General features: G+C 44.0%; 1 protein-coding gene across 3 annotated transcripts in view; it reads right to left on the minus strand.

Moving 5' to 3' along the window:
- LOC119010399 (disintegrin and metalloproteinase domain-containing protein 12-like) overlaps positions 1–23,323 on the minus strand; it is an 83,988-nt gene that overhangs the window by 36,702 nt on the left and 23,963 nt on the right. For all 3 annotated transcript variants that reach the window (XM_037082520.1, XM_037082523.1, XM_037082521.1), the window contains exons 4-5: positions 5,447–5,525; positions 550–626 (exon numbers count right to left, since the gene is read on the minus strand). In XM_037082520.1, coding sequence (XP_036938415.1) covers positions 550–626; positions 5,447–5,525 — 156 coding nt within the window. The remainder of the gene's footprint in view (positions 1–549; positions 627–5,446; positions 5,526–23,323) is intronic.

The raw sequence follows: 23,323 nt of genomic DNA on the forward strand, positions 1-23,323 counted from the left end.
TTTGTTGAGATGCAAACCAGAATCCCAAGTTCCGATTACTGACCGACTTCCTGCTCAAGAGATCTGCCATGCTCAGATGCTGAAAAGTAATTGATAATTAGGGGTACCCCACTTTGAGCAACCCTGATCTCAACAGATTTATATAAGGTCAGGCTGACGGTGATAACCCGAGGTGTCGACAATTACTAGTCTTTGCACTGGAAAAACTGATCATCCCACTGCTCATGTTTCTTTTTTGACTAGATTTCTACTGGCAATATGGACTATAGCCCAATGGCAATTGACTTGGACTTAGAACTGGATCTTAACGCTCTAACTTTAAACTAATATTGCTCAAAATGTTTGTTCATTTTTTTACAGAATAGTGAAATGACTGCCGACCCAACTTGTCTTGAATGACATAGTACTTACCCCTTGAAAGCTTTGGAAAAGGTGTTAAATGTATTAGTTCCCCATGCATTCATTCCTTTCTGGCTATGTCTGTAGGTTTTTCACAAAGATCAGTGGAGTTGCCAAAAAAAAGAAAAAATATCTGTCTGGCAGACTTACTTAACACCAGCGCAGGTGCTGAGGCTGACGTCCGAGTTGACATGACCCTCCACCTCACCGTGGTAGTAGCAGTTTGCCTGAGGGAGCACGCAAAAAAAAAAAAAAAAAGTAAAATTCAAAGCAGGGAGAACGGGACTGGTCTGAAACAAAACATGTCTATAGTTTTAAGCACAGTTGAATAACAGCAGTCCCAGCTGATAACTGTGAAATACGAGCAAATTAAGTCTGGGGGAATAGTTCTGTGCAGGGTTAGCGGGAGCCATTCTCACTCATCACCGGAGGCAAACGACGGATGAAATCTGTGCAGAGTTTCACATTGCCCAGCATAAACCTGCTGCTCGCTGCTGCGTTCCCAGGTACCCGCTCTCATGGACCACCTGTCAAGCTGCAGCGGGGAGTAAAAAAGCAAGGGAATTAAGCCCATGTTTATTGAACCAAGCCTGGTAGCGAGAGGGTGGGGAGGAAACGTCTGGTTTGGAGTGAAAACAGCCTTCCTGCTGCAGTTAGACGGCCTTGCTCAGGTGAGGTCTGACCAGCGGCACTCCTGCCACCCTGTTCTGGAAAACAAGGAAATGTGGGTTTTCCACCCTATTTGACTGCGTCTAAATATAGAGCGCAGGCAGTAAATTTCAAATGTCCGGCCTCCTTCAAGGTGGCTGAACCTCTGAGGGCTGCTGATTTCTGCATGTTCAGCGTCTGAATGGCTTTCTGGCGTTATGTTCTTGCCTCGTCTTGCATCACAGCACTTCTTCGATGTAATTCCTCAATCAAACAGTTAATCCAATTAATGGTTTCTCACACGAGCTAGTTAAAACAGCATTGATGAATAGCTTAGTACCGCGACCAAGTGATGTTGGGGTTCAATAGCCTTTGCGCGAACCTAAATCTAGAATTGGATCCTTTAGAAATCTCTCATCAAATGAATTTAGCTCCAGCTTCCAGTAATTTAGAGTTATATGCCATAAGCAATTCAATATTTAAAAGCTGCAGCAATTTATACTGTCATATAAACAACAGCTATATGTAACGTGAAAGGGGCTGCTTATAGCAATAACCTCGCAGAGAATTATCGCCCAACTCTGTGTGTTGTAGCATCACTCAGCTCAGTGTTTTGCATTTATGTCCTGCGACTATAAGTCTTTTTTATTTCAATGTCAACAGCAGCAAAGGACGCTAGCACCTAACTGATGAACAGAGGGGAGTACTTAGCAGCAGACAAAACACAACAAAACAGAGCTAAAAGGTTGGGACATGCTCAACCAAGTGAGCCATTAAAGCGACCTGCCATACATCTATTTGAGCTGTTGCTACATTTTTCATCTCCTTTGGCAACCAATCTTTGCTGGTTGATGAAAAAGCATAGCTAGCTTTAAGTTGCACAGCCTTCAGATTTAAAGGAGACATATCATGCTTTGTTGTCCTTCTGCGTTTTGTGTAGGTTCTTGTGCATGTATGATAGCTTGAAAGTTAAAGAGCTCAAAGTGGGTACAAACAGAAGCTCCTCTCTCCCACAACAAACACTGCTGCTTAAACGCCTCGAAAGTAATCCCGCCTCTTATTCTGTGACTTCATGACATCACACTATGTCACCATGACATTCATTTGCAGGATTTATGCCTAGCAGGTAGTTTTGCATGTAAGCATTGATTTAGCATGGCTGCTCTGTTGTTGTTGGCGGTGCTGGCTCAGGCGTATGTGAGCTGACCAATCAGAGCAGACTGGGTATTCAGGAGGTGGGCCTTAAACAGACATGTAATTCACATGTTTTTGAGCATTAAAATGTGTAAACCTATCCTAGCAATAACCCAAAATAGAATAATAACCTGAAAATGAACATAATGTCTCCTTCAAGTTTTGTTGGACATCCTTATCAAACTAAATAAATAACTAAACATTTGAACATTGTTTTTGCTGTTTGCTGATGAGACAGTAGGGGAAAAAAGCAGTTAGTAGTAGTAAATTAATAAATTCAAGAATATGACCAACTTGGAACCAGATGGCAACAATATCAAGCCTGTTAGCAAATAGCAAATGTTGAAAGCAAAGATGTCAGTAAACATGAACCCTGCAGCGCTTGTGTTGTGTTTGGCAAAACAAGTTTTGTAGGATATATACCATATTCTCTACTGGGACACGGCTGAATGGATTTGGCTGGTGGAATCCAACCCTACTAACCCCCCAAAACAATATCTTATTCAAAGGACATTCAAGATGTGGACCCAAAGCTGTGGAAAGCCTTTGCCTGTTTGGCCACTTTCCATATCTCTACCTAGAGGTGCACTGAAAGAGAACCATCCATTATAGCGGAGTAAAAAGGTGCAAAGAAAGGACAGCCCATTACATGAAATATGAAATTTTAGTGTTATAGGGAGGAGCAGGGCTGGATTTAGTGCACTGAGTTAATGCTGCCGCCTCATGTTTCTTTGATGAGATCATGACGGTGATGCATCGATATAAGGGATATGAATAGACTTTTTGTATCTAAGCTTTCTGCAGAAAGAAATGAGGAAGGAAAGTGCTTACGCCGTCATATATGGAATGAGGAAGATTAATAACTAATACCCAGATTATCGCGGGAGGCAACCCCGGGTGTGATCATTACGTTGTTTATCAAAAACTATGCATTTGTTATTTCAGGTTGACTCTATGAATCCATACTAGTGATTTATCTTCCCCCGATAGATTTCTTTTGCTCTGGCACATGGCACTCATTTGTTGTACTGTATGTGGATTCAGCGAGAAAGTGAGGGGATGAAAAACAGACGTAGGGAACCAAGGGAGGGCCGACTAGCGCTGAAGTCACTCCCAGCAGTACCTTGCCTTTGACACACAACTGAACTCTCTAGATCCCTTGCCCAGATCACTGTATCAGTCTCCTCCCTGCCGGCAGGACAAATAAATTAACTATGGATCAGTCTCCAAAGATTTTTCCAGTAAAAAAGACCCTCCCATGAAGAGCTGAGCTGTGGTCATGAGAGAGGAATGAGAGGAGGGATGGGTTGAAAGGTTGAAAGATGTCCATTAGCTCCCAAGCTGGTTTCCTGGACAGGTAGACCCAAGTTACTGGCAGTGATCCCTTTTCAATCCTGTTCAATTTTTAATCCACCTGTCCGTCTGGCGCAGATTTCATTAATCAAGGTCGGTTAATCAAGGTGCTTGACAGGAAATCACTTGAAGGTAATTTGATGCACAGATGAGGCAAAAAATGCAACACATCTGATGGTTCAAGCTTCCAGAATGCTGCTTTTCTCCAGTATTTTCTTGGATTTGATCAGACAACCCAAGAAATATGAAGGAATCAATTCTACCAATGAGACCGATCATCCACACCAAGTAATAAAGGGATTACGACTTGCATCTTTCTGTACAACCATGTGTGGCTCTGCACTATGTGAACCAATAGAGTGATGTAGCCAACAAGAAGGCTATGCTGATTGGATGAATTACCTAACGTGGCTCTTCCTTTGGCGACATATTCCAAATAATCTAACTTGAGTTGTAGCTAGCAACATAGCAGACATAACAGCTCACTTTAATGCAACATAGTGTTTAATGGCACAAACTAAGAAATTCAGAGTCTATTTCTAATCTTTGCAAATCTTTCGCCAGACTTGAAAAGACCACAGTTTAGATCACCGCATTTTTGCACCCATTTATCTCTTATCTCACATTAATTTCTGCCACGTGTGAAGCGTGTTGGACTCTCTGTGTCTCAGAGTCCACCCTGAGCTGACCTGCTCCATCTCATCCATTGTCTTCATGCTTTGGAATGGCAGCAATTCTGATGAGCTGGCCGAGCCCAGCCAGCGATGGTCCAGCTCCGGTCTCACGGCAGTCTCCAGTGGAAAATATTGCTCATTTTACTGTGTGGGTTGGCCGATATTGAATTATATTAATCTCCTCTTTGGTGGATTTCAGCATAAGTAGGCCAAGCAATTGTGCACAGACCTCACAGAATGTCCATTATTGTGTTTCTGGGTATCCAAACAAAAAAATAGATGTCTAATTGCCTTGAAAACTGCAGATGATCAAAATCGTTGAAATCAGGCAAGCAGGTGGACGCTCTGAGGTGCAAAAGCGATTCCATGTGGTCCAGTCGCATCATGCTCGTGCATTACAGCACATGTAATTGAATAACGGTCTTGCCGTTTTCTGAAGCTCAAAATTAACATCCCTCAATGGGGATATTTATGGATCCATGGACAACGTTTTCAAAGAGCCTTTGTGTTTGAAAGCAGAACATGTTTTCTTGGAGAAAACCCAACAGAGCTTAATGATGATGAGAAAATCTATCACTGAGGCAAATCACGAGGAACTGAACTGAAAGAGGACTGCACCCCGAACTTGACCCTCTGTGGTTGACTCTCACTGGACTCAACTATCAATTATCTTTCATGACATCACATTTTCTTGCTTTAACAACAGTCCCATTCACGTGCTGGACATTTCATTGTCTGTGTGACCCCTGAAGTGCGCGCTGTAGTTGACTATATCGGTATTTTCCCGCAGACCTGCATAATTAACCATTTGTTGGGGGCGGTTTCACGTTTATCTATTATAAAAGACCTGAGTTGTTCCCTAAAGCCGAGTCTGTCCTCTCACCTCTGTTCACCTTTTATTTCATGAAATATTTAACCTTCTGACGGAGAAGAAAATGGACCCACTCACCTACGCAGCTTTGTTCATGCGCAAGACTACCCAATTCCAGACACTTAAAAAAGTTGGTCTGGCTGCATCGTCGATCTCTACTCCCTCACCGAACCCCAACATGAGCACAATGACGCAGAACACAGACGCAGAGGGAGGGCTCTATGAAAGCATCTGTGAGAGCAGACCAGGTGGGTGATAAAGAAGGAAACATCACAGATTCATGAGGGTGAGTTTGTTTAAAACATACCATGGAGTTGTGAGAGCCCGTAACCGCGCTGCCATCTTCCAGGTAATGGATTTCTGTGTAGTTGCTCGCGAACAGCCCCCTAAGAAAGAAGAAACACAAAAAGCAAAGAATCAATCGCAATGTCTTGAGACATGCATGGAAGACAAACAATCTGATGTGATTAAAAACACAACTCTGCTTTAGGAAAGCTTTTATTGAACAGAGCAGCTCAAGGCCTCGAGACAGAAAACACAGGCTTTCGTGACGTTCTCTATTAAACTGCTTTCACACCACATGCACGCGCCGTGAAGAAACATTCAATATCAATCCATAACTCATTCCGGGTGGTGTGGTGGAACAGTAATTGGCTTACACAATGCACAATACACAATAGCGAGTAATGACCAGATGGACATGTATATGATCTGATAAAAACGGGGAATGGGGAGATTATGTTGACGGGGGAAAGAGTGAGGAAATCATTTTTAGTGACAGGCGGGAATCAATAATGCGATAAAATGACTCTCTGAGGTTACCAAGTGATCCATTCACAGTTTATTTATCAAGAGAGGAATGATAAATCAACACGCTGAAGCTCTGCCGCAGGCGAACTGAGAGATTCTGCCCTGCTCCCGCTTTCTCTCTTTTTTTCTGCGCTCTTTTTTTATCTTTTTGTTTCTTTGTTTGTTTGTTGTTCTTTCGACTTCTGTAAAATGATGAAAGAGCAGCAGATTACCACACTTCCCTGGTAATACAGCTCTGTTTGCCCTTTTTTTGCTTGGACCAAATACTAATTTATTTCTGTCATAGGAAACTAATCTCTGTTATCACTGCTTGGCAATTAAAGCTTTCCATGAGCCAGCCCGTGTAAGGCTTTTATTGTGTACTTCACTGTAGCCTTAGTCAACATGATGTGGGTGAAAATGAGTTTTCTGTATATAAACATATGGACCTTTAAGCATTTTCGTGATTTAAATATTGCAAGGTCGAAAAAATAGAGGAAGAAACAGCTACAGCGAGCTTTCAACATATCAATACCATCACCAGGGTAACCGTGCCTTTTATCACGCTCTTATTTTGGAAATCAGTCAATTTATATCTGCATCATGAGCCCTGATGACAGTAAACCTCATGGATCTAACAACTATCTAGTAATTTGTCATGTGAGAGACACAAAACAGAAATAAGAGCTCTTAAAAGATGCATTCATTATGAGAAAAAACTTCTCGACACAAGGTCCCGCTTACTTGTTGTTTACAAGGCTTTAAACCACATCCCGTGGCCTTCCTCAGCTGAGGGAGTTACAAAGTTGTCAGAGGAGATGGTTTACAATTTTTTTGACGTGACTTGGAGACACAGGTGCATTGGACCATGTGGGAAGAATTTATTTGTCACACTGCTGTTTTTTCACAGTCAAGAATAAACCGTCTAGCTCTTCAAGGATTTTTTCCCCGAAGGAAATGCCTCATAGGCTGTTATTCTCCGTCACTCCTTCAACAATAGATTGATGAATACTTTGGAACACTTATAGATAAAGTTAGCTTTTCTACCTTAAAGGAGTAGTTCACTATTGGAAAGAGGGTCCTTGCACGAAACTGGGCAAATATTTTGGAAACTGAAATAGTCAGCATAGTAGCAGGATTTCAGCGCTGACCAGTTCTGACAGTTTGATCGGAGTTTGGTGAGACGCCCCTCACTTGATCCAAGGGAGAGAGAGAGAGGCGGCTGTCTCTCCCGATCTCGACTACAGTCTTTTGTGTCTGCGGATGACGGCATACAAAACTGCTCCAGTACAATCTGTAGTTGATACAACAGCCCTGAAGTCTGCCAGACTTTGTGGTTTGCGTCATTTGTCAGACTTTTGCTGGCAAGAGAGAGGGGCAAGTTGAAGAGAAGTTTACATATACTAACACTATAGTAATGCTACATAGCTGGGTTCTAACCCTAACACAAAATGGGCCATGTTCTGGTTTAATGCACAGTTTTGCCCCTCGCTCACAAGATGTTTGCCTAGACTGACTGGAGAAGCTGGGGATTGTACCACAGAGGGGGTCAAGAGGATCAACAGCTGAGAAAGATCAACAAACGAGCTGAAATCCAAATAAAGCTCTGTGCACCCCTCCTGGGTTGATTATTACAGCATGAGCGTTCATGTTCCCAATTTGTACCAGTGAGGATTTAAGGTATAGCGAGTGCACGTACAGTATTGCACTACAGGGGACCCGCAGATGGTTGGCTGGTGCTAATCCGCAGCCGAGGAGCAGACCTCAGCAGGCAGCTGGATTCTCTTACTGACCTCACCGCTGACAACCCAGCTGGGAGTGTCAGATGTAACAACCCGGGGAGGGGGGGTTATTTTGTTTGGGAGCTGTCAGCATGAGACACAATGCTTCCCCGCCCTCTACTCCTCCGCTGAGCCAAAGAGCTGGTAATAATCATTGGATCAAAGCGAGGCCAAAGAGTAGAGAGAGCCAAATAAAATGATGTGTTTCTTCAGTCTTAATTAGGTCTGCGCTCTCGGTCGGACACACAACCTCAACATCTGCCCACAACAGACAATCCAGTGTGCTGAGTGAGTGTGTGTGTGTGTGTGTGTGTGTGTGTGTGTGTGTGTGTCTGCCTCACTGCTTGCCTGCAACACGTATGGGGGGTGGTGGTGGGTATAAAGGAACAAGTTGCAGACACCCATGTGTCATCCATATGTTATATTTTTTATTGTGACTTTCAATGAATGAGGTTTAGTGTCTCGCTCAAGGCCTCAGATACCCCCTTTTTTCCAACCAACTTGGAACTGGAGTTCTGTGCTGAGTGCGGGTCTCGTTTTGAACCATTGGGAGCATATCGACCACGGATTAGTTTGTAACTGAAAAGTAGGTTTCCAGCATGAAACAGAAAATAGCAAAATAGGTTTTCCTTGACCCGAAGTGGAAACACTACCGGGCATGTCATATTCTACAGGTTGTTAAGAAAGGACAGAGGATGGAGAGGGCAACAATGGAGAGGTCAAGTGTGAAATTGCTTGTTTTGTCGATAAGAACAGATAAGAACAGAGCAAAAGCTGCAGGTTATCAATGCAATCAGCCATGGTGTTACTACCGCTCACTTCCCTTACAGTGGCTCTGCTCGGAACTGTTGGAAACTATGGGCTGGATCGCTGCGGAGCACCAAGAGTCAAGGATTCGTAATAGTACTGGTTCAAGAACTAACCAGAGTTAATTTGCTGGAAAAAGACTCAAAAGACAACAAAAGAGTTGCTGCAGGAAGTAAACCAATGTCGTATCAGCACTGCAAGGTACCAGCTCAAATCTCGGTGGATGTCGGCAAAGATCCGACCTCATGTCACCACCCTGTTTAACAAGGAGAACACATCTCCTGTTTTCGAGGTTAGCCCTCATTTCGGTTGACTCCCTCAAATGTCGGAGCTTCCTTGAACGCCCCCATCAAAAGGAGAAACTGTTCTCAACAGCGTTTCCAAGTCCTATTTTCGTTGGCACTGTTGTTGCAAAGAAAACCAGATCGCCATTTCCCTCAGAGCAGCGCCAACCGAAAACACAGGACAAAAACGTGGGTACGTTCAGTTCAAGTCCAACATTGTTTCACCCACAAGTTGGTTAACAGGAAGGCCCTTTTCCAAATGTATCATTATTGCCATTTGTAGCGTTATTAGAAAAGGTAGAGGAAGAGAACAGATAGTCCTTTACTTCTTTGCTTCTCGTACACGTGCTCTCCTATTTCCTGCATGCTATGAGGAAGTAAAAGAGCCAAAAATACATTACATTACATTTATTTAGCTGATGCTTTCATCCGCAGACACTCAAAAGGAGTGCAATCAACCATGAGGATACAACCCCAAAAAACTGCAGCAGTCATTCAAGTACATCTAATATGCTGAACTGCTTCAAGGAAATAGGACTCGGAAGGCAGTGGTGGCCATGTTTATGTCAAAACATATAACTGATATAGTCACTGATGGCCCAACAGTCATGAATAAGAGGCCAGGGGTTCTGAGGGAGAGGTTTGGATGGTAACCTATACGGTTACCTTAGCAACATCCTTTTCCTGGCAATGCCAGATAACCTTTGTGCATAATGAAGAAAGGATTATGCAAAATGGAGACAGATCAGAGTCAGGTTGGGTTTGAACTTGAATAAACCATAACCACAATGAAAACGAGCTACGTTGATGTGCACCGCACTGAAATACATGAAAACGACTGGCTAGTTAGCGCCAGAGATATAACGTAAACATTATATCACTATCATGGTCTTTGAAAGCACATTAGGAAAGAATCTAGGCTCATATGAATGATGTGATCATTTGCTAAAAGAGTGAAAATAAATAAATAGATAAATGAATGAATGAATAAAAAAGTTAGACTTAATTGAAAACGTGATAAATCTCTACGATGGAATAAAACGTCCCGACTGACTTTATTTTCTGTCTTCATCACTCTCTTGTGTAATGTCAGCCATCTTCTGCGGCTTTCTTGCAGGTCACATGCAGACTTAATTACATTTCCAGTTGCAACAGGGACGATTGCAGCAAACAAATCATGTTCCCAATGTTCTTATGGCAGAAATGGGAGCTGCGGACGGAGAGGAACACTAGAGACGAGTAGCACTTAAACAAGTCAGTCAACAAAGTGCAGAAACACACACCGCATGCACAGATCCCTGCGGTTCACATTAACCTATCGACAACACTTGTTTTTTTTTCACCTCATCCCCGACAGATGAACCGACGACCAACTGCGTGGAGTGTCTGATTCCGCTACCCTCCCGTCTTGCATGCCACCATCAGCTCACTGTTTATCAATCAGCCGGAAGTTAATGAGGCGTGGATGAGGGGGGTGGGTCGTGCCCCCCCATTTAAAATGCATTACCCGTGCGGCGGACCACCAGCAAGGCTCCGTCTGACAGACAGGGAGTCGACATCAGTGCGGGGCGAGATGCCGAGATTCAGGCTTGCTGATGAATCGGAACCTGTCCAAACTGTAGGCAGCCTGACACCCAAACAACCACTATGAAAACTGCAAGTGTGACACAACGAGGGGAGGGGGCACTATCATGGAGATTTGTTTTTAACTGCTGCACGAACCTGTCTTAAAACTCTGACAAGAGAAATATCCGTTAACTTCCCTGCCCCTGTCAGACAGGTACGAGAGCCATAATTACAGTTGCTATGTTTACATCTTGTAGCGCCGCCGCCTCCGGGCTTAAAAAGACAGAATAACTTTTTTGAAGGGAAATATATTATGTCGGGGAAGGAACGAGCCAGATTTGCCTGTCAGTAGATTTGACGACGCAGACAGAAAGACAATGAAGTCACTTCAAGCTAATCCTGAATGCCAGCGACTAAATGCCACTTCTGTTCTTTGCTGCATTAAATTATCATATTTGTTCTGTCATATCTCCGCTCAACATTGTCGGCCTCTTCTGCCTGCCTTTGTACGGGGGGAAATAACACCGGGATTTACGCTCCGTCTTATCTGAATGGAATATATTCACACGCAGAACTAAATGTCACAGCTAACATTTTTAAACGCATTCCCCTGTTGTGAACAATCTAATTGGGAAAATACGACTGCGCTGACCTCGGGAAAATGAATCACTTTGGGGATGTATCGAGAAATTCCATCACTCTCTCACACATGGTCTTCGCTGCTTGTGTTTGCTCTGCTCTTGCACGTTTAGAGTAAATGTTGCAGGGTGTGAGATTTATGAATTGGAACGGGCTTGATGAATTGGAACTGGTGCGTAATCAATCAGCAGCTAAAGGGAGGCCTCACTTGTTGGTGAGTGCTGCATGTGACCTAGAAAGGAAGGTTCCTGAATGTCAAACATCCCACCTGGTAATCAGGGGAGGAGGAATTTTTCAGCTTTTTTTTTCCCTTACGTGTGCAGTATCGCTTTTCTATTCGTTGCGATGCACAGTCGCACATGTGCAGCGTCCTTTAAACGCGAAACCAAACTCTGACTATGCGGACGTAACGGGAGCCTCCAAACACATCCTGCGTTGTGGAAGAGACTGCTCGGGATCCTTCTGAGCAAATTATTTGCACATGTGAGAATTCTCATCTGCACGTGAAGAAAAGGGAATCATGCATGGCGTCATTCAAACTTGTGACACTGTCCTGTTCACATGAGACATTACCTTTTAGCTCACATATAAAAACAGCCGATGGAATTGTGAAGGGGTTAACGTCGCCACTAATCTGCACGTGGACAAAAGGCAGGCATTTCCCATTTCCCATTTTTCAAGGGCCACAACTGAAGTGACCGATGTATAGTGGGACAACAGGTCTCGAGGAAAAAAAATAAACTCAGCAAAGTGTTCCCTGCAAAACCGTTGTCTGCTGCCAAAACCTTTAACATTCAGGTAAAGTTTCCTAAAGTCAGGCAAAGTTTCCTAGTCCACAAAACATTTCTGGAGCTTCACAGCGAAACATCCTTGCAGAATTCTGCTAAACAAATGAAGTAGATGGGGACTTTTTTTTTTCAAACAGCTAGAAAAACAAATAGATGGTTCCATACAGCTCGTCCGGTGTAATCCAGGTCACTGCAACCCTGTTTTGCTGTGAAGCGCCAGAAATGTTATGTAGACTAGGAAACTTTACCTGACTTTCCATCAGCATGGGGGTGCGAAGGTGATGACTGAATTTTCCCGAACAGTTCCTTCAAAGGAAAAAAAAAATGACACAATAGCAGAGTCGACCCATGCTGAACTGTTCGGAGGAACACATCTAAGTCAGATAAGTCCATTTTTCAGCCTGTAGTCACAAATGGATTTTCAACATCAAGCTCTGCGGGACCGTCACTCTGTCTCTACATATGGCATCCAACTAGCCAGAAGCATAACAGAGCAAAGAAAAGATAAGCCCAACAACACAAGTACAGACAGCGAGTGTGCGTAATTGACTCGACCAGCACTTTGACACTATAGCCTTCATTACCATTTTTTGGAATACAGTCTGGATCAATGTGCAGTGATTTCCCAGTCGCAGGCTCCCGATATGTCTCATTAAACGTCGACAACCTAATCAGGGACTTCTGGACAAATCCTACAGCTAAGTATGACAAATGAGATGTTAGCCATTAGAGCCTCGGGAGAGCTTGTAGCTCTCTTGCACTTGTTAGCCCTGCCCTGTAATGGAAAAGTTATTTAGAACAGATGTAAATATAAACATTTAGACCCGATGAAATCATCATCAAAGAAACGCGATTCTCGTAAAAAAAAAAAAAACCTAATCTAGGAGCTCCAATTAGTACATTACATTTAGACGGAGAGACCCGCGGGCCGATGTGGTAATAATAACGTCCCTTTTTCGCTTTTATGTGGTGAGAGGCAAGAGCTTAGGCTCATGTGGAAAAAGCGGGATCATGTGCATGAAAACCTACAATGGTGCGAACCCCCCCGAGCCAAAAAAACTCAGTGTAAGTAACATTTCTTTTTTTTTTTCCAGGAGCGAGGGAAGAGGGCCAGTCTTCCTGGCTGTGATCTGTCTGACATCAGGCAGTGTTACAGGCCAGTGCCAAGTAGAGCAGAGAAGCAGAATTCCCCCTGCTTACCCTGAGCTCAATGCAACTCCCAGTCTTCACCGAGCATGTCATGAACAGAGCCGCTAGAGCATGCCAGCCAATGATTTCTGCTCAAGGAAGAAGGGAAGAAAAGGGAGGGGAAAGGAGGAAAAAGGCAGATGGGTTTTGACTTTATTTATATCAGCTGCCATGTTCAGTCGTGAGGCAACATGCAGCTGAAGACCAGCAAGAAAGCCAGTGACAGCTTCCCCTATTTATTTTCCAAAGAGAAAAATCAGGTCGATGCCTTTATCCTTGTTTCAACTTATCATAAGAGCCTCATTGTGATTCCTCACACCTGTGTGGCCTCCCCCCGGCTGGTTAATTGGTCAGCGAGATGGTCAAACACAATAGGCATTAGTAGCGGTGGCACGCAATTATTGCAGCGACTGTCACCCAGAGATTGATGTGGTTAAACCCGGGCATGCCCCGTGAAATCAATAAAGTGTCATCGCTGTGCAATGTCTGCGTGATGGATGACTCCAGAGGATCCCAATTACTGAGACGGGGTGATGAATACCACCCCACCCCAACAAAGGATAACATAATTGGAATTAGGACAGAAACACAACACAAATCTTTGATCCAGTGTGACGATGATGACGCAGATTATACAGGTCTGTTCGTGACTGTTTTTCGAGTTTCTTTAACGTTTCTGTTCCTTAAAGCACGCCCAAGATGGTCAAGAAAACGAGACAGTTTGCAGCCCTGTATTTTGGAATAAAAGAGACTTACAGTTGCTACAACTGTGCAGCTAGAAAGCCGAGCGCATCCATCATGTAAAACGGTGTGATCAGTGCCAAGAAAGAGAAGAAAAGAAAGAGAGAGAAAACACATGGAGGGAACCAGATATGTGCTGATAGCAGCCTCGCATTTCCGAGAATTATCTCAAGTGAACAAATCTTAAATCCTGACCAGGAAACCAACAGTGAGTGGTCACTGGGTCAAACATTTGGAAGGGCTTGGTTTGCACTTTCCCACCAAGGGAGCTCTTGGGATTGCAAGAATACTCTCAAGAAGGAAGTGGTGTGATACGTGTGTTGGTGTTGCGCCTACAACATCAACAATTAATGACTCTGAATCATTTAAACTGACCAATAATGTCCTTTTAATGTCATAGCATTGCAACTCTGGGACCCTACCCTACCCAAACCCTCTTTTTCAAAAACCTAACCAAGTATATGCTGATGAAGGTTCTCTGTCATCCAGGTCAGGTCACCCTGTGTGGGAGTGTCCTTACAGAGTCGTCACACATGTCCGGAACGAGTCTGTAAGGGCACTCCCATACAGGGTTTAAAAGCCTAAAACTGTAGTGGTTTGGTTGCTGTTACCTAACCAGAACAACTGAGAATTAAAAAACATTGAAAAAAGTCAGCTAAGTCTAAAAACTAGAATGGCAGTCAGTTGAGTGCATACCTCCGCCAAAGCACAACATCATAATTAAGGCCTGTGTCCTATTGTGCTCACCGTAGATACCGGCTATCTAGATTTCATCAAGATCCATGTACTATTTCTTGAGAAATAAATAAAAAATGTCACAAAAAAGGCCCTTTTGTGCAACATTAAAGAAAGTTTGTTCTTTTTTTTTCTTCCCCCCTTTCTTTCCCTCTACTCTAGGCCAAGAACCATCTTCGATCCAGCTTTTGTGGATATCCGTTCGGCAGTTTTTGCATAATCCAGCTCACAAACGAACAATCAGACAGAGGCGAATACATAACCTCCCTCGTTCTGTATTTTGACTTCATCATTTTTGGTCAGTTGAGCAACATTAATTATGATATGGTAGGAACAACACAGTCACAGTGATGTTGGCGATAGCTGATGACAACCAAGACCACAGTCTTAAAACAAAAGAAATCTAGGACCTGACTACCTCAAAATGACCAAGTAAATAAGACTAATCATTTTAAGTTGTTAAAACGTTTGAGCATGTACAACTTAACTGCAATGGTCTTCTTTAATTGGTAATACTAAGTAATCTGTTCCTTGACTTGTTAACAGTTGAGTCAGTTTTAACATTTACAGTGCAGAAGTTCCACAGTGGGGGCAGATCAGGCAACAGTCATGATTTGTTCCTTTGGAACGGTCACATGGATCATGTTTGGGAAACAAACATCTCATTTAGGCCTGAGGACTCTCTCTGCTGTCTGTAAACGCAGTTGGGTCCTGTGTGTCACATGAAGCACACATGCTGCTGCCTCACCAGATTACAGCAACACTTTGTCCCTCGCTGCTCCACGGCTCAGCGTGGAGTGACGCACGGTCCAACGATTTCAGTATGACGAACAGAATGACAAAAAAACAAAAGCGTTTGACGTCTTCTCACTTGTTGTCCAGTTTAACGACATATCTTCACCTGTAGGCTAATTTTTTTAGAGGCATGACTACAGACAAGATTACTCCAGCAAAGAGTGCAACTTTTAATCAGATCAGTTTTTCAGTCTTTTGTTTCGTCGCCTGTTGTCACTTGTGGACTTGTGACACCAAGTCACATCTGGCTCTCGTGTGTTTCGCTGACACTTCAGCGATTATCACCCAAAGGCATGCGGGCGCACGCCACATGCTGTCCATGAGAACAATCATCACCCGCTCCCTCGTGGGTTTTTTTCATGTTGTTGCTCATGTTATCATGATAATCGTCTCTGATTAATCGCAGTGTGACGACTCAATTCTGGACTCCGGGTCAAGTGGATTATGATGAAGCTTAAATATTCACTCTGCTAGACAAATAAAAAATGGAAAAAAATCTCAGCAGTTTGTCCCAGGTGGACGTTTTTTTTCTTCTTTTTTTTCACGGCACGCGCCAATGACATTGTTATCTGAAACTAATTATGCCGGGTGCCAAGGCGGCAGTCTCTCAAATCGCCTTTGTTGCTGTGGATCACTGGAGGGGAGATCCTTCATCCTGCTTTCTCCTCCTATCTGCCCCCGGGGCTTCTGTTCCTCTGTTGCAGAGAGCGTGCCTCTGCTATGCCTCTTCATCTCCCTCACTACGAGCTCTGGTTGTGTCTGTGTGTGTGTCTGTGTGTGTGTGTGCGTGTGTGTGTGTGTGTGTGTGCAGGAGTGTGGAAGAGACGGAGAGAGAGAGTGTGTCCCTGCGCAGGATTGACTGCATGTGCTGGTAGCTCAGTGTGATTTATGCGTCGAGCATGTGTGCGCGCCTGTACGCAGGCAGGTATCGCTGCGTGCGCTGTTCCCACAATGTTTGCAGCAGGCTCATGGCTTACAGATCATGCAACACATTCTCTTCTTTCAACACTATCAGCAAACCACAACACTCCTGCACCCGGTTTCCTAAACTACTTATTCAACCCTCAGTACAGCCTGTGTTGGAAATCGGGAAGGCATTATGGAGCTGTGCTGTAATGCCCCCCTGAAGTGTTTTGCAAACTCCGAAACAAATTTTTAGAGAGAGTCGGTTTACCAAAAATTTCAGCGATCAATTTTCACTCGAGCCACTTTCTACCAAAAAATAGTCCCTATAAAATCTGCTGACATGGTGGTCTGGGAGGAAGGCTGCATTTGACTTAGACTTTATCATACCATGGGGGAATTCTTTTTCTCAGCACCGTACCCGTCACACAGACAGTACATACAACAGTGTGCATAAAACGACAAACCGCAACAACAACACAGAGTACAACACCGAAACCAGGAAATGTGGAGAAAACAGCAGTCCCTCCATGCAGCCCGCCTTTATGCCCCAGGGACGGGGATGACAGAGAATGCTGAATAAAAAAACTCAGCACCCTCCGGCGAAAACTTGAAACAGAATCGCCTTTTGAAGCAACAAAACCCAACATCGCTCTGCCACGGCCAATCACGTAAACTAGTTGTTGAGATCTCTTCAATGCCCTCATAGATTGTCCGTCGTCATTGATGGCGTTTACATAAACAGACGTGATCGGACATTTCCAATACACCGTCATCAGCTGTGGGGATTTCTCTTTTGTTACTGGGGCAATCCTGGTCATATCACATTCCATTTATCTGGATACAGAAACACAACAAGAACAAGAATCAGGAAACCCTACCCAGAGCTATGAATGTGTAGGGGAGGGCCTTCTAAGGACGACTTCCCAAGTCAGGTTAAGGAAATAGATGAAAAACTCTGGGTTGGGGGTTAAAACACTTCTTTGTTGTTTAATTACTGTTGGCAAAGTGCTTTGAGGTGCATTACCACCACCCTCTGAATTGGAGAGGTGGTCTTAATGTCCCCTACATGATTTCACAAAATGGGCGACATACCGTCACCCCCACACCGCTGAACAGCCCTGCACTAATTGCCCGATGTGATGTGAATATAGCCAGGTGAGGACACGGTTTCTTAATAGAGACTCTGATGCGACTCCTTCATTGTGTTCACACTGAAGCAGGGAGACATCTCCTTTTTGGTATTCAAGTCGTCGAGCCTGTAGCAAAATCAGGAAATATTGAAAGCCTGCAGATGGAAACCGACTTGATTTAATTCACGCTCCTCTCTGTGGACACATTTCAAGTGGAAACAATAAGCTTTACAGAACGCTTAATTACATCACGTCTTCCCTGACTGTATTTTTATATCATCTTTTTTGCTTTGTTTGTTTCTGGATCATTATGTAGGTTAAGGTTGAGAGGCGGGAGGCGGCGCTGAAGGAGGGGTGAATGCAAAGTCATTTTCAGGACGCGTCATGCTAATGCAGCGGCTTTGAGCTTTCCCATTAATTCAAATGGTTTTGAAAAGAAACTGGCCCAAGGCCCACAGCTGGTGCATCTATATTCATTGCAACCCCGTGCTCGAACTAATGAGCAACCTGGGAACTTCAAAACAATCAAGCCTATCATTCCGTACACAAGGTAAACGCACATGCAAAAAACACGGCATTTCAATTAATTAAAGCCGTCTGTAGCTGTACGCCCTCCTCCACTTTTTTTTCCCTGCCCTTCACTCCCGCCTTGCACGCCCTCAGGGAAATCAAACAATTAAGGACCGGATGCAAATGTACTCTCCCTCCCTTCACGTCGTTCACCCCTCTGATTATGCCAGCGAGGGAGATGTCCTCCCTCTTTCTAGTAAAAGCCTGATCAAGATGTATTAGGTGGGTTTGGTTCTGCATCCCGACCCTGTGTTTTCTTTTCGGGACATGACTGACAGGGGACGACTGGGGTAAACATCTAAATCATTTAAGGGGAAATGAACTTCGGCGTAACGCACAAGGTCAGAATCCTCATGCATTTGCAACAGGTGTGATACGCACTGAAGGAAGGCATTAAATGTTCAATTCATTAGGCGCGACAATACGTTTCGGAACCCCCGGGCGTTCGTAAGCCGGCTCGCATTAAAACCAATCGCCGCAGTGAGAGGCTTGCAAAAGATTCTGTCATGTCGTGCTTCTTTAAATCAGCACCCGACAAACCTTTCACCCTGCTTACATAGTCTGCGATTGACTTCTCGATAATGCACCACTAGGTCATCGATCATCCGTGGTCGATTGATCCCCTGCAAGGAATACAGCTCCCGTTGTTCGGCTGATGCGCCCAGAAAGTGGAACATTATTGGCGCTCTCCATGAGATTTGTTTGTGAACGTCACACCATACATCACATCGGAGTGTGCAGATGGAGCACACAGCTGGGGCACACTCATTTTTACAGCATCGATGACCCGTCGAGAATAAAGAAAAAGGTGCACGCAGTTGATTTGCATCCATTTATTAAACTTTCATCAGCGGTCTGACTAAATCATTTGCAACACCAGGTCATAGGGTCATGGAAAGCCCCCGCCACATTAGTATTCGTCCTTTATTTAGTATTTATTTATTTTAACCGTTCATTTAACCATCCACTTGTGTTTTGTATGAATTCTATATCTCTGCATGAAGGGCCCTGCCTTGGGAGTACTAAATCTACTGAATCATTTATTTACTTATTTATTCATTGGCTAATTTGAATATATTGAATCTAAAAAAAGTGCTGAAATCAGCCCATTGGATGTACCACCATGAGACATGTGTAAATGCAGAAATGTTCAAGGATACAATGGGGCTACCTGCCTGAAGGTGTGTTGGTGTTGTTAGGTTAAGGAGAAAATTCCAGTGCTTTTAAACATGGGCCTTACTTGTACACATTTTGGTGTATAAATGATTCAGATTTGCCAGTTGGTGCAGTAGATTGCCTCAACTGGCAGTCGCAGTGGTTACAATGTAATCCTTTGGGGCAACTATGATTGTTAAAGTTACGTCCACTAAGCGTGCTTGTGTTTGTTCCTCATCCACTGAGGTTGTTGCTCTAATTGTCAGACAACATTAATGATTCCTGTGAGGGTAGACTATTGGTTGAATATTAAGTTGTTCTTTTGCAGCCAGAAACACATGTCTCATTCACGGAGAAGCTCTGAAATCTCGTAAGGTGAGTTGATACATTTCTTGCCTCGTGTTCAGCTAAAAACTCAGTCATGACCTTGGAAAAAGATTCTTTCTGGCAGTTCCTCTAGATAAAACTCCTCTGTCCAACTCTCTGACTCATGTTTCCACCGTTGTCTGTCTGCAACAACTCACCTCTCTCGTGAGATTCCTTAAGCGAGACTTGCGGTTCTGGTAACACAACGGAACTTATGATTTAACAAAATGGTGTAACTCTGTTGAACGCTCTTCCATACGGTTATCAGACACTATGAATAACAACCTCAGCGCGTGAGTGGCAATAACATCCAGTTTTAGCCAAATGTAACGTTGACATTTGCCCTAAAGGATTACATTGCAACCACTGCAGGTGTGTTGCAGCCTCCATCTGAGGCCATCTATTGGACCGATTCCAAAACTTGTAGTAAGTATTAATCATTTACAGACCAAATGTGTGAATGTGAATTTGGGAGCCGAGGTTTAAAAATATCTCCCACTACACTGATAAAATTTGCAGGAAGACCGCTCTCGGTGAGCTCTCATGTTCCTGCATCAGACAACTGGATCTGCTCCTGCCAACTTAATATATGCCCTGTTGTGTTTCAAGGACAACCTATAGCTCTCCTCTCAGCTCATGTGTCAACAAATGCAGTTTCCTGCTTGAACCTCTGTGAATTTACAGCCTGTCCGTGACCCCTTCGCCTTGAAACTCTGTTGATGATTTTTGAGGTAACTGTGTCACGGCCCTCGATTCCGCGGGGTCCCTGCACCCCGAGGCAGTCCACAGCCTCTTTATCAAACCCTGGCAGCTCCTATTGTTGTTGGCAGCTCACTCCTGTCCCCAGCGCTGGAGGGATTAGGTGAGAATGAGCGAGAGGGCTATGCGGGGGCCAACCAAAGGAGACCCCGCTGTGTCCCATACCCCAGCAGGGAGTTATTAGAAGTTGCTGACGGGAAGAAAATAGGGAGCGAGAAACATGACGGCAGGTAGACAGAAGAGGAGGAGGCCTGCCTTTACACTTCATTTGACTGAGCAAAAACACCTCCAGTCCAGACATCGCACGTCCTTCCCCGGCCTCCGTCTACTCCCTGTGTGTCCATCTCTCAGCACCGAGGGGGCCTCAGCGTATAACCTTAATGACGAGTGGGATGGGAAACCAAAAGCATCTGCTTTGTGAATGACATGGAGCCCGGGGGTGGGTGGGGGGGGACCCCTTGCTCCAGGTCCCTGACTTTCTCCGCACCATTTCCCTTTATCACTAAGCTGAATTTAGCGATGAAAGAGACATCTGAACTCCAACTCCTACACACGGTTCCCACTGAGTAGATTTGATGTTTTAAATGAGCAGGAACACAAAAGGAAAAAAAAAAAATGAAGGGGATTCATCATCAGCAGAGATGCTACCTTTTAGGGCATGAACGGGGGGAATCTGCTGCTGGAAGTGTTTTTTTGCTGTGCTAGACAACTGGAGCGGATGCTGTTTTTGCTTTCTATCCAGCATTCATTTTTCACAAAGACACCGCTCTGCGTGAGCATGTGTAAGGCAACAGAAGGAAGGGGAAGAAAAACTTTCTCGATCAGCCGAAAGAGACAGGCTTCCTTCAGCCCAAATGTGACCGTCTGACTGATGACCACGCGCGGCTTCTTCGCTCAGTCAGTGACCCCGGCGCAGGCAGCGCTGGTCACAGGAAGGTCAGTGGACTGTGAGAACGGAGAGAACAGGATGGAGGACAAGCAGAGCGAGCATTCCCTCCCGGGCCGACATTAACACACACTGTAACTCCGGCACATCTATTTGTCTGTCTGTCAGAGGGAGGATGGAAGCCAGGACTGTGAGCCTGGACTGATTATCTTTATGGTCAGCAGTCACAGAGGTCAAAAACTTTGGCTGCTTTTGTTTATTCCCTTTGGCACCCAGGAGCCTTGAGAAAATGAGATTTCACTCGAATTGATGGGGAACGTTTGCTTAAATAGGTGAAAGGGAGTGAGCCTGAGCCAGAGAGAAAGACGGAGAGACAGACCGATGGAAAGCGCACACAGGAGGAAGATGAAGATTGAGGGCTTTGGCTAACGCGTGCTAAAACTAACTTTTGTGCTCCAAAATCCTCAAGAACGTCTCATGAAAGCCACATTTTCTGGCAAATTTCTACTGAAACGATTCTGTCTTGCACTTCTGCTACTGCTGACTGCAAAAACATGTTATTCCTTATAGGCCTACAAGTCAAATGCTCCACTTTCATAGCTGCGTTTCAGCGATGCATGAGCCCCTGGAGGTACAGTTATTTTATTTTGCTTCTTGCTTATTTGCCACATGCGCACAACAACTTTGACATTAACGCCGGCATTTTTGGGGGGGAAGATGGGGAAGAGAAAATGCTCACAGGTTCCGAATTTGGTTATTGTTGTCATATATCCAGGGTAAAAAAAAAAAAATCAGCTGCACACGGACATAACAGCACTTTGATGACATATCGTTTTAATTTTCAAGGCGTAAGTGCTAACAGACAAAGCGGTGACCAGGAATGAGGAAGTGTAGTAGTGAAATGATGTTCGAAAGGCAATATCCAGTATTTACACAACTGCCACGCCCGTGATATTGTTTTGGTGAGAAAATATCATTGTGTATTCTGTATTCATGTTAAAAAAACAGCTCTGGTAATAGGGTTTGGAAAGTCCTTTCTGCACAAAAAAAACAAAAGAAAAAAAGTAAGTCCAATAAGTTTGTATGCTGTTGCCATGTCGTGCAATTGAATGCGGATAAAACAGAGGTCATGTTCATATTCAAAGATTATTATTACATATTTCTAAATTCATCTAAAAGAAGGATGAAGAGTTGGAGAAAAATAATCCCAGTATATGAGTTTTCATTTTATCAGCCGTCTGGAAAATGTCGCAGAGTCGCGCAATAAATGTTATGCGTATAACCTTGCATTATGCTTTATTAAATGTTACAAAGAAGTTATATGCGGGTTTAAAAAAATGAAACACATGGCCCCCGAAATCTCCTCTGTTCATAACTTTTAATGCAATCCTATCTTAAAAGATGCATGGGCATTTTTACATCAACAGACTGGCATTTGCAAGTACAATAAAACGGGTTTTTGTTCAGTGGTTCAGGCTGGGCTATTGTTGGAACGATGAAAGACAGCGCTCTTAAAAGATGACTCATGCAAATAAATAGGTGAGGGTCGTGTGCTCGTCTCTTTGTTGTCGTGCTTCTGCGTCACAAAAACAGTCCACTTGTTTTGAAAAATCATGAGCACTAAATCTCGGCTCCTGCAGCCTCCGACAGGGAGGTCGCAGCCTAATTTTAAACTGTTTTCATGTTATGCATCTACAGTACAGTGAAAAATCCAACCTGAATAACAACCTCCTTGCTAAAGAAAAAAAAAAGAGAAGGAAACAAAGGGCATCTTTATCTGCAGGACCTTTGGTGAAATGAGTGATGGCTCGTCCTCCAGAGAGAAGCTGCTGCTGACAGTAGGTTTCAGTTGGCTGTGCACTTCGTGGTGAAGGGAGGGAGGCTGAGGAATAGATCTACCAGCTGGGGTCCTGAGACCCCTGTGGTCCGTCTGGAAAAAGGCTCAGAGTGGAGAGGGGAAGACCCCTGCAAGAAAGTTCTCTTCAACAAGCCATTAGGCCTAAAAGTCAGTCGTCGTTTTTCTCCAGTTCTGCACTTAAAATATCATTCCATTTAAAAAAGTGTTTTGCTCATTGTGACCTCACTTGGCTGTTTGGCCTTCACTGTTCAGATGATTTATGTGCAGAGTTGTGTTTTTAAATTCATCTGCTGGAAAGAGAAAGCGTGTCTGTGTCACCTTAGCTCTGACTTTAACACATCTGCGTACAGATCAGAAGGATTTTTCCAACATAACAACTCGCCAACTCGTCCGGTATTTCAACTTGAAGTGAATGACATTGATCCTATTACAATCCAGTGC

The sequence above is a fragment of the Acanthopagrus latus genome, chromosome 20, assembly GCF_904848185.1.
Source record: "Acanthopagrus latus isolate v.2019 chromosome 20, fAcaLat1.1, whole genome shotgun sequence".
Classification (NCBI taxonomy): Eukaryota; Metazoa; Chordata; class Actinopteri; order Spariformes; family Sparidae; genus Acanthopagrus; species Acanthopagrus latus.